The 13,047-nt window shown below is 35.1% G+C and overlaps 1 protein-coding gene across 6 annotated transcripts in view; it reads right to left on the reverse strand.

The window, feature by feature from the left end:
• Positions 1-8,337: 8,337 nt before the first annotated feature.
• Positions 8,338-13,047, reverse strand: part of SYNCRIP (synaptotagmin binding cytoplasmic RNA interacting protein) — a 30,720-nt gene continuing 26,010 nt past the window's right edge. For 3 of the 6 annotated variants that reach the window (XM_070633562.1, XM_070633561.1, XM_070633567.1), the window contains one exon: positions 8,338-13,009. In XM_070633562.1, the coding sequence (XP_070489663.1) occupies positions 12,968-13,009 (42 nt within the window). In that variant the 3' untranslated portion in view covers positions 8,338-12,967. The remainder of the gene's footprint in view (positions 13,010-13,047) is intronic. The other 3 variants (XM_070633565.1, XM_070633564.1, XM_070633568.1) reach the window with 1 other exon arrangement.

The raw sequence follows: 13,047 nt of genomic DNA on the forward strand, positions 1-13,047 counted from the left end.
TGAATATTTATTGAATTAGCAAATAAGGCACTGTACTAGATGTGGTGGCAGATACAATGATTTAGATGCATTTTTCTGACCTCCAAAGGCTTACAATCTAGTGAAGGAGACGTCACACATGAAAAATAATGTATAATACAGGGAGAGTTTTTTTTTTTAAATCACAGGTGATGGAAAAGAAATTTTCAACTCGTGAGGATCTGGAAAGACCTCTGGGAAGACAATTTGAGCAAAGAATAGGATTTATCTCTTTGCTTTCACTTAATTTTCCGAAGTCATGCAGCACTAGGCAATGTTACTTATTTTAAAATGCTTCTAATTAAACTTGATTCCCCCGACCCCACCAGCAAACTGCACAAATTGCTTTTTATATTGGTACAGGAATTTAAAAAGATGGTGTCAGAGTATCTGAATCCCAGTAATTAGGCCTAGTTAACTCTCATGATCCACAATATACACCAAATTTTAACTGTTGAGTGCCATTTTTTTGTATGGCTTGAGTGTGTCAGGAAGAGGTTAGATGAATACAGTTGGTCCTCCGAATCCGCGAGTTCCGCATCCGCAGATAGAGGGCCAACTGCATTCATGGTAGCACTACGCCATTTTATGTAAGGGACTTGAGCTTCCGCAGATTTCAGTATCAGCGGGGCTTCCTGGAGCCAATCCTCCGCGGATACCAAGGGACGACTACATGCAAACTACCCCAACGAGCCATTTCAGTCCATCTCTCTCACAGATGGAGCATGCTCTCCTATCACAGGTTTTCCCCCTCTATGTCTCAAAGCTTCAAGGTTCTTATTTTACGTTTTGCGGCATCCGTCATGTTATTTTCAGTCTTTATTTTACATTTCATAATATCGTCTTCATAATCTATCCCTTTGTATCTTCTGGATAAAGGAACCATCGAACTGCCTTCTTTATTCCAAGAAATGTTCCTTTCCTTGGTTTTCAAAAAAGGAACTCATTACAATGGAGAATGTAATTCAAGGAAGAACATTAAGGGATTTTTATGGGTAGGAGTTTCAGATGTTCAAAATGCAGTTATTTCATATTTAACCTCCCTTTTTTGTGGCCATCAAGTAAAACCTTCAATAGGAAAATACGAAGAACTACAACTTTACAGAACCAGTGGCTCACAGATACTCTCTGGGCAAAAGCTGTTTTGACCATGTTCTGGGTGGTCTCAAGATCTTAGCACCAAAAGCTAAGCATTTAATGTTTGTCATCCTATTTCTAAGATATGATGGAATAACCATTCTCTCAAACCTCACTTTCAGGGAAATAGGTAATTTGGCCATAAATTCAGAAAATGTAAACTATTCAGTAACTGATGAGAAACTGAAAATATGCTCAACTGCCTGCTGATAAATATTCGATTGGTAAAGGCACTTATAATCTAACACCACCATTATCCTGTATAAGATGAACAATGTTTCTTGTCTACTTTTTAAAGTTAGCTTTTAAATAAGTAAAACATTCCACCTTATTTCCTATGTTAACTATAGAGACAATGGCATCCTTTCATAAAAAGAAAAATGCTAACTATATTCAGATGTTTAAATATGGCTTTCAACTGAAAAGTAACTTGGAAAACATTTTGGAAAGGCTTTGCAATCCTTCCTTTTACCTCTGGGGAGACTATTTTCTAAAACAGGAAAACAAAAGCACTTTGAGATGGTACCTATAAAGCACCATGCAACTAGATTTGGTTCAAAATTGTGAAAATCACTAATACTAGTACCTCAATTCCAATTCTAGTAAGGTTGCTACCAAATAATTAAAATCAATTTTTACCTTCACTAAAAAGAAACGTATTATTCTGGTAAGCTGATTCCAGCGATAAGAAAATAAACTCAATACAGTATATCCAAGCAGAAATAAAATAATTTTGTAGATTTTTATTGAAAAAATTTTTTTGGAAAATTTCCCCTATATATTGAAGGACAGCATTTAAATTTAGGCTAGCTCAGATAAACTCAAGATTTTTAAAGTGAATTTTGAGCATTATCAGAAACCCATATGGCCTATACTCTTCAATTTTGTGAAAAGTTACAGATATATCCTTATTTATTCAATATAATTAAGAACTGTATGTTCAGAGAGCAGTTCTATCACTTCTATTATCAGTTAAAAACAAAACATATAATTTGAAAGCTTAGTTTAGCTTCTCCAAGAATGCTCACAGAAACACTGATGGCAGGATTGGAGCAATTGTTCCAGGGCTTCAGAGTTACGAGCCCAACAAATGCCTCTATCTAGTCCTTTTCATGTACTGGCTTTTCAAACGTTGATAACACATCATGTATTATTCTTCAATTGGTTTAAGCCTATTTACATATTCAGCAAGTGCCAGTTTCATAGCTTTTTTCCCACTGTGTAAAGCAGCATATGAAACTGCTATTGATCATGGTAGAAAATGGGAAATTCTAATTCTCACATACACTGTTGACAGAAAATGAATTTGAAGGATAGCAGCCCTAATGAATATCATTTAAACAATTCTGAAGATTCTTTTTGCAATTACAAATAGAAGTATCAGATCTTCAAATGTTGCCAGATGTTTTAAAACCATGGTTTTGTTCCTAAAGTTACCTTTAAGCAGAGATTGATAAATTTTGGGTTTTGATTCATATAAATAACTATGTTACAAACCTATAGCACAAGCAATGAAGGAAGAAGAATCAGCTAACAGCCATATGTAAACCCCAGAGAGCCACGACTAGGACTTTTATCTTGATGTTCTCCTCATTGCACATGTTCTTCAGGGCTACTTTGCTGATGGTTTTAACACACCTACAGCAAGGAGACTACTATTTTGGCTGAAGATTTTTGAGAGGTTGGCTTGGGATGGGGTAGAACTCTCACACACCAGAAATATGAAAGGAAAGACAAGGCAAACAGTTTGTTTACAGACACTATCAACAAAAGGTAAGGCTAGGATGGAAGGGTAAACTGGGACCAAATTAGGAAAGTTTAAATCACATATGTGGCCTACATTTTATTTCTTTTGGACACTGCTATTGTAGACTTTAGAGATAGATATGGAGAGCCACTATAATTAAATGTGCCACTTATAAATCTGGTCTTCGGGAACCATTTATTTGTAAATATGAAATTCAGCCAGACCTGAACTTCCTAAAGGGTAGGGGAGGACTTGTAGACATTTCAAGCCTAATCAGTAACAGTGAACGATCATATGTAACTGACTGTGATGAGAAATTAAGAGGACATAATCAGTGACAGCACAGCACCGTACCATGTACAGCAAACAGCTGAAAGGCAGACCTGCACATAACACAGATCGGTGAAGTCCTGACGTTAAAATAGGAGTGCACATGGATGTGATATGCAACTGAACATAGATGAGATCAAGAAGAGAACAGAGGAAATAAGGAAATAGATGAGAATGGGGTGGTCAGAGCAGACTAGAGAACGAGCAAAGTGCCAAGGAAACTTATCAAGGAGAGTGAGTCAATGTAACAAATGCTTTAGAGAGGTTAAAGCTTTTAAATATCTAATTTTCCTATCAGGCTACTGCTACTAGTATCCAGTAAACAGCTCTTGAAAATAGAGGGGAAGGGGAAAATTGTCTTAAAAGGGGTATCATTCCTAAACCACCAAGCTGCCTAGGAAAAGGTGCAATAAAATGCTTTATCCTGATAATGAAACATGTGGGGTTTCAACCTAGACAGTTTACTGGGTCGGGGAGAGAGTGCTGTTGCTTGGTGTTATTTTGGATTATACGCTGGCACTATAATTTTTCGGAAATATTTGAAGTATTAATAAAGCAAATTTAGGACAATGGTTTTGCAGTTAGACTGCCTTCTATTTCCTGACCGGTTCATTAATATATTAGCATTATACCAAATGTGAGTTCTGCCTAGAATTCCAAAACAGACTTGAGATAAATGAACACTAATTCTAAAGATTTTAAAACGTGGTTATTACCACTAAAGTAGATCCATGTTGCTCAAATATTAGTTGACATCTGTTATCCAGGGTGACCCCCAATTAGTACAGTATTAACACAATAATTTAGGAATAACTTGAAGAATGCTCTGTGACCTATATAATTTTCTTCCTCAGAATGTACAGGTCCCAAGGTCTCCTTCACTGTAAGAGAAATATCTGTCCTACTCTGTCTCCCTCAAAGTATCACAAAAATAACATACCAGGAAATATTCATACAGGTAAGGTATTTCAGAGTGAGACACCAGTCTTTCATTGTTAACATTTCCTCTATTTCGTGAAACTAAGCCTTTGCAACAAAAGTATGAATGAAATGAAGCAAAAAATCCTCCAGGCAGAATTTTACCAAAAACACAAGCTTTATCTCATAGAATGTTGAGCTGAAAAAATATCAGAATTTAATATAATCTCTTTTTACCAGCAAGGGAACTCAGGACCAAAGAGGTTATATCTGTGTTTGCCTCAATGAATAAGAAAAAATATTTTTTTCACCTAGAATTATTGGGGAAATAAAAGTATCTAGAAGACTCTATTAATACACCTATTTTGATTTAGCAACCTATGTTTAAGTTTACATGAAAAGTGAATAGAGACACACACAGGCTACATCAGGCTTATTAAAGTGGAAGAGCCCTATGAATACAAAAGATCAGCTGTGCCTCGTGTCCATCAATTTTAATTGAATGGGTCTAGTAAACTAGTTAATAAGCTTTATTTTCCTTGTTAGTTTCCTGGGATGTGTGTGGGTGCCAAGATAGTATTACCATTAAAAAATCAGCCAAGACTTTTGGTATCAAAAATCTTGGAAAGTCAGTTTCTCCCTTGATATCAGCTAATTAATACTTAATACCATAAAAATTTTAATAACTGGAAGAGGTCCTTAGGAACAGCCAAAATTATCTAAGATGTTTTAATTGCCTTTATGTGGAAAAATTCTAAAGGATTTAGAATCTCTAAACTGCAAGACAGAGCCTATGACAAAAGTATAAAATATATCACGCAAGTACATTCCCATGGACTCATTAAACCCCAGAACATCAAATCTAGAAGAGATCGGTTGGAGAGATCCCCACCAAAAGAAGGAAGGTAGTCTCATCACCTAGCTTACATGAAGGTAGCTGTATTAGATGTAAATGGAAAAAACAAAACAACGCTCAATGGTTTCTTTTTAATTTTTCAGAAATTATATGCTAAAACAAAGCCTATTTTATTTTACTATTCCCAAAAAAGCCTTTCAAAATAATCTGCTTTGCCCAGTCAAGAATGCGATTTTGCATCTTTGGTCACAAAATATTTTCTTGTGTATACTTTCAGCGTGCTAGGTGCTGTTCTCTTTTCAAGTAAGATTTATTCAAACTTTTCCTAGATAATTTGTTTTAAATGAGCTGTGACATGAACTTTAAAGTGATTTCTTCAAATAAATCCAAGATACTGTATGCCATATTGCTATATTTTACTACCCCGTTTTATTTAAAAACTAGCACTTCTGATACTAATTTAGGTACAAAAAATGAAAAGAACTGAGGCTCATATTAATTTTGCACTCACAGGGCTACAAGGAACAGGACCCATTCTTCAAGGGAGGGATGAGTGGGAAGGAAAAGGCAAGACCTCTGGTTTACAAGAGTGGAAAGGGGAAAAAAGTGCAGTTGACTGAGGTTTGTAAAGCTCCTTTCAGGATCTACTCCCCTCCACAAGCCAACAACCCGCCTGGGAGGGGTCACGACTCCTGCAATTGGACACATTTCTTTCCGGCATTGGAGGGGGTACCCTGCTTGCCTGCCTGCTCCTGAAGAAACTAAAATAATGCCTGATAGTCCTTATGTTCTTCTTACAAACACAGAACTTAACCATCTCAGTGGATAGGCCCAGTAACAACACCTGACTACTTTTACCAACAATACCCTTCTTTCATAAATATAAATAATAATTACCAACTATTTGAGGAAAATGAGAAGTATAAGAAGCCGATAACCAAAGTGAACTAATAGTTCAACACATCTTTAAGAAACTGCTAACTTTAAAAAACATCTCCGGAATTCAGGAATCAGCAAGACAGTCCATATACAAAGTAAGAACAGACTGCTTTACTGCCAAAATTTAAAAGTCAATATACGCCCTAGAAGGAAAAAAAGTGACACTGTCTATAAAGTATAAAAAGCTTCCAGTGATGGACAAGCAAAAAGTTTAAATATAAGAGAATCCAGTCCAAGTCTCCCAATCCAAGCTCCAAAAGAAAGCAGAAAAACTGAACAAAGTGAAAAGCAAAATTCTCAGCAATGAAGAAACCCTTTAGCTGAGAGAACTGAAGTGTATTCTGCCAATTTTTATAGATGACCTTTGACATATTACTCATTATTTCTGGTTTTCCTCCAAGCTCATTCCAAATATTAAATACACTGAGAAATACAACTGGTATATATGCCTAATTTTTCATGACATGTTAAAGCAATTTTAGAGGCCTAATTCCTGAGTCTTCCAATTAAAGCTACATGAATACCAACATATTCATAATATTCTCTTAAAAATGAAGTCATAAGGGTCTCTTTACTCATAACATAAAATATAAACCTAGTTTTAGCAATTTTGTGTTCAAATGATGCAGTATTGGCCTTTTCTTTTTTTTTTTTTTTTTTTAAGTTGAGGAAGATTTCCCTGAGCTAACATCCATACCAATCCTTCTGTATTTTCTTTGTGGGACGCCGTCACAGCATGGCCTGACAAGCGGTGTGCAGGTCCACACCCAGGAACTGAACCCGTGAAGCCAGGCCACGGAAATAGGGTGTGCAAACAACCACTCAGCCTCCAGGCTGGCCCGAAGCATTTTCTAATTCCCAAAGGAAAAAATATGACACTTAAGTTCAAACACAAATTATGTTACACAAATGTCACGATTATTCAAATTTCCTTCACCTCATTTAAAATTATTAAAAAAGCCGCACCAGAGATGATCTTATAACTCTTCTAGTACATCATGGTATGTTTCTACACTTAGACAACCAGATTTTGGAACCTACAAAACTCCTGTCTACATATTTTATATTCTTGTGAACAAGCCCTAGTCATATTCTTTAATCCACGGTTATGGCTCCTATACATCAAAACCTTTGCCCTTCTCCCTCGAGAAAGTAAAAACTGGCTTTAGTTCATAAATGACAGAAAATGCCAATTCCCGTAGGTATAACATTCTCGGCAAAATAAGTTGATATTTTGTCACAACAGCCTTTTCAGAATACAGATGAAAGCCTAAAAAGTCAAAATGACAATTCACAGACATTACTGACAGTGGCCCTTAGAACTCTCCTCAGAATGTTTCAAACTCCTTTACAAAGTAAAAAACCAGGTAGTCACTGAAGTTTATAAATTAATCTTGAGCCTACTAAATTTATTGCTTGCGTTAGAACCACACTTTGGCAAACTGTAATACTTGAAAACACTAATTTCCAAAATGGCTTATTAGGACTTCTCCCTCACCCAAGTCTTATTCAGCAGTCTTGATTTCAACAAGAAAAAAAGCACTGGTTTGGCATCTGCACAGGGAGCCAAACAGGCAATGTAACTGGTTTTCAAAATGCGTAAGTGTTGCAACAGAACTTTTTAGGTATAAAACTTTCATGGCAGTTCTGAAATGACAAAAGCTTGTTTTCATTAATCAGTATAAATTGTGGTTATCTTAAATACAAACTAAACTCTGCACCAAATGACCTAAAAGGAATTTTGTCCTGATGAAGTAGCCAAAGCTACCCCTACCCACCCGCCCCCCACCAAGAAATGGGCCTAGGGCTATGGGCCAACCCCCCCTCAAACGTATTTACAAGTTCTCCATTCTTTGATAATGATTTGCCAACTTAGCTTAATAAAACATATTTTAAGATGAGTTCACCCACCTAACCTCGCTTGCACAGTCATCTAAATGTGCAACATCTTATTAAAACAGATTTGTTCACTCCTCTCCCCTGAATTACTTGCAACCTCAATTTCTCATTTCCAAACTTTGAGAGAAAGACAGGGATAGAGAATGGAAGAACACTGCACGGTGGGGCATATTCTCAGAAAAGCAGAACCAAATTACCATTAACAATTTCTTCACGTCCACTGGCACGTACATGACCACAGAATATTTTCATTATCAATTAAAACTAAGTGAAGAACAACACTATACATTTATTCTATATATCTCCCCATCATGTGCTTGGATTAGTGATCTTGGGGAATTTGTTTTTACCATTGGCTAGTTACTTTGAATGTATGGATAACAAAAGGCGAAAGAGCTCTAACGATTCCAGTGTCTATTTAAAAGCTGGTTAAATGAAAACGATGAAATGGAGGACACCCACAATAATTCTTGGACTCCTGGAGATCCTAAGACATGCTACAAAAATAGGTCTTTATTCTTAGGAAAATATAGTCAGAGCTAGCTTCCTTATGCTATACATAAAATCTTAACATCAGAGGCAGTACAGATAGTACAGATAGTTTTTGAACTGATCTCCAAACAAGCACAAACCCACTACGTTGAAAAGAACAAGTAATTTGAGGTTTTTGGCAAAAGACAGTACTTCACACATCTAATCCAAATCAAAGAGCCTGCAGACAGTTTTCAGTGAGATGAAAGGAATGAAATAAATATAAATTCTATGGATAAATAAATGTAAGAGACAATTTAAATAAGCTAACAGAACTAATTTTTTTTTTAAATAAAAATACTAGTCAGGTACAAGCTTTTGTTTCTCAATGCCAGACTTCTAAATGTTTGTCAGACTACTGTTAACATCATTAAAAACCTAATCTTGGAACTAGAGCATTAGTTATAATACTGTTTTACATTTGTATAAAAGACTTTTTCCCCAACTGAATGCTTCTGTTCCTGAAAAATATTTTAGTTTTATTACTGAAGGCAAACTGTGGTGCTAACAGAGCTTATATCTTAAGTACTTTTTAAAAAGTGACAGACCTAAAAGTCCATCTACTAATTTGCCCACAGTTAAAAAATGTCTTTGAATATTGGTTTGTAATTAGCATCTTAAGAAAAGTAGTGGCATGCCCTATTGAGTGGTGTGATTACTGAGTAATTAAAATACTACACTTTAAAACATCATCCCCACAAGTCTGTTCATTTTATGTATTATTAAGTTCTTTTATTATTTTATACCCACCACTAAATTCCTATGGTCAGATAAAAATTTTACAGTAGACATCATTGGGGAGAAAACGGTCATGGTGGGTTTTCTTGGGAGTTTTAGGAACCTAAGCAATCATTTACGCTAGGGTTAGCTCCCTCTCCTAAATGCATCAAGTACTTCTACTTTTTAAATTTCTCCCCTTAAAAATAGAGACTATGTCATACTCTGTAGTAACAAAGTGATCTTTTGCTATGTTTCTGATCAACACTCACTTTTGGCTCAGCAGTCAAAAAAGCTGTCCTGAATGTGACAATTTTACTCATCTACCATGATGTTCACCCTGATATTAAATAAGTCTTTCCAAATATCTTATATACAAGTGAATACCCAAGATCATCCCATCAATCCATTCCTATGTTGTTCCCATTTTATCATGAGGAAAGTGTTTCTATTTTGCTAAATCAGACTTGCAGTAATTGGTAGATAAAATTCTCATGATGCTACAACAACCACCATCATGAGTGTGCAACCGCTTTTTGTGCTCAATCCCCACTTCATTTCTACTATCTGATTCAGTTGCAATGGCTGAAAATCTTCCACAAAAAGCATGTTTGGGAGAATATATGCAACACAATTTTCTCACAAAGCAACTTTCTGAAAACTGATTAAGTAGACTGATGATCACTTTTGATTGCCAAGTAGTCTGCAGAAACAAAATCTTGCGTCTGTTTTGGTTAGGTAACTCAAGTTTTCTTTTTTAACAATCAGAATGCTTTAAGGATACATTTTTCACCCCAAGGAAGGGACTTGACTCATGGATTTAAGACCCATTCCTTGACAATATGTACAAAATTTCTTTAACTTGTCATCTGTCCATTCTTTGAAGCTGTCAAAGCCAAGAACCCATAAACAAATCACAAATAGCAATAACCTACATTAGTTAACATTCCCCTTTAAACATGTTGACATTTTTACTAAAGGATTAGTTATTTTTGCATTTCCATTTCTCATATCCCATGACATTCCATATAAATTGCATTATTGCTTTATAGGCCACACAACATTCAAAAGTATGTTTATATGCATTGCCTGTTTTCCTTGATCTCTGATAAGAGTTTGATACTGATTTTACTACAGAAATTTAAGTTTGAAAATACCAGTTAGTATTTCTTCTCAGAACTTAATTGTTCACATCACTAATCACTACATGCATATTTAGCTCTGATTATATTGCTCAAAAACTGCACCCAGTATCAGAACAGTGCAAATGATATTTAATTTTAAAAGTAATTATAATGGCTTGAATTCAAAGTTATTCAAATGAACACTGTCAAGTAATTTCACTTGAGTGTGTATATATTTCATCACCACTGTTTACATTACCCATCAATTCTTCACAATTTCTATCAGTTTTCCCTCCCAAACCCCCAAACTAAGAATGCCAAATAGTCTTGGAAACCCACGGCTCCTTATTTTAATGTTTTCTTAAGAACACATTTGTGAACTCACAAAAATGTTCATCTTTCAACTTTGACAATGCAGTTCTTACTTAAATTAAACAAACCCATCCTAAAATCCCAACAAATAATTCTGAGAATTAACTTAAACACCTTGACAGTGTCCCTTAAAAAGGGTATGACAGTAAAGTGCCAATAGGCATGGCAATGACCTCTTTGATGGGATCATTTAACTCCTTGGAACTGGGAAGTGCCAGCACCAAGGATTACACTGAGATTCAATTTTACTGAAGGCTACATTTTAGTTTTACCCACGTTCCACAACCTATTACACTCATTGTATGTTAGAATAAAATGTAAATGCTTTGTGTAGCCCTCAAACTTACACTAAGATTTGAGAGAAATGTACTTTAAAAAAGCACGGGGTAATATATAAAATCAGTGGCAGAAAGTTTCATTAAGCACCAGGAACTAATTTTTTTCACCCCATAATCATTTTGTAGGTAAGTTTCAATAACCGGCAAGGCACATTTACATATATTCCAATGAATACTTATTGACAAATTTTAAATTACACTCTATGTCCCAGCTATCCCAGTAACTGACATACAACATACTAAAATGGTTTATTAAGATAACATAAAAAAAACCAATTAATGTGAAACATACAGGCTATTGGCAACCACTATTCTAAAATTATGTAAGTACAAATAAACATACTGAAATGTGTGCAATTCTAAGAAGTTTTTAAACCAGAATATTTCTACACTAACACACATTTATATTAATGACACATAAAAAAAATAAAAACTTTATTACAAAAATAAGTTACACTCGCCTCCAGCTTACAGTATAAAACAATTTTATTTGCAGGAATGCAAAATGATTGTTTGCCATGAGCATTTTGAACATATGACATGTCTAATTTTCTTGTTAAGTTTGCATTTACTGGGGGAACTGGTGTGTATAAAACCTTAATTAAGTATAATAAGCTCTGATCTTCATCGTGGTGCCTATTGGGTATGTGATATAACTGCAGTATCCCTTTGGGGAAGGGGAAAAGGGATTTCTTTATACCAAGTCCTAAGTAAACTATAATTTCACTTTTGACTTTAAGCTATCAATTTAGGACTTGGCCAAAAATTTTTTTGAGGGTGATTCAATAGAGGATGCTTCACCACTGAACACTCACTGTCATCAAGGTGCTTCAGAAAATTAAAAACATAGCACAAATGATTGTACTCTATTCTACAAGTTATCATGACCTGCATAAGAAATGGAAAGCTGATTCACATTTTTGCAGTGATCAGCAATAAGAAATGCACTAATGAAACATATCTTTTACCTAAAAAGCTAAACTACAGCCATATACTAATTTCTATGATTTATGAAAAACTCCAAAATATCCAAATGTCAGGCTTTGCTGTACAATTGTCAGTTTTAGTCTGACTTTTTATAAAGGGACACTGCAGTATTTAGTACAAGTTCGGATGCACTTTTTTTGAACATCTGATGTCTTACAAAAGTAACATCTTGCTAAACTATTATACATCCAAATAACTACAATATCTGAAGAAGCAAGGCTGCTTTTTCAGCCACAAAATACGACAAAAGCAAGGCCTGTTATGATGGTCATGAGGAAGTCTTACAAGCCTCTGAAACTAAAGGCAACTAAGAATGTTACATTTGGTATATTAAAATCTTACCCTCATATCATTTAACAAGCCTTGCTTTTATCTACAAAGATTTTTCTATGTACAGTACAGACAGGGTATAGTTCAATCCTCTGCTACTGAGGTAGTTAACCAACCCTTTAAAAAAGGTTCTGAAAAGAACCACTATCTGGAATGCCTGACTAACCAGCTCTGATGATTACACCTGAAACTGCATATCTGAACACAATTCAAAAGTGATTACTATAAAAAAGATATAGACAATCATGATTAACCTTGGTGAACAGAAACAAAATTTAAGGATACCAACAATGGCATTCATCTATACCACTGCAATAAAATTTAAATGCACAAATTCAAGAGAATATTTCAGAAAACCACTGCTGGGATCCTTAATTTAAAAAAACAGGGGAAAAATCTACTTAGAGCAGATTTTTTAAAGAGAAGAACTTTATTCTTTATTAAGATACCATGCTAGAAGTTATGAAGGATTTCTGTTGGAACACATTTGGAAAATAGAGTAGCTTTAGTTTAATAACTTGCACTGCAGAGAAAATTGTTAAAGAAATTCATATCAAAGTCCAAGTATTAGTTCAATGTCCTGTATTTGATTCCATGATCTTCATAGGAAGGTCTTCTGCAATAGAATATGCTCCTATACAGCCGAGATATTTAAGGTTGCTTGATTTCCTTACCATTACTCCACTGCAAGCTTCTGGTGTAATCCCACATAGCAAGTCAGTCTTCATTGTAACAGGTCAGGACCGGCCTCGACCCCTTTTCCCTGCTAGCCAGGTAACAAAAGGAATCAGTTAGATAAATCAT

The sequence above is a fragment of the Equus przewalskii genome, chromosome 9 (genome assembly GCF_037783145.1).
Source record: "Equus przewalskii isolate Varuska chromosome 9, EquPr2, whole genome shotgun sequence".
Lineage (NCBI taxonomy): Eukaryota > Metazoa > Chordata > Mammalia > Perissodactyla > Equidae > Equus > Equus przewalskii.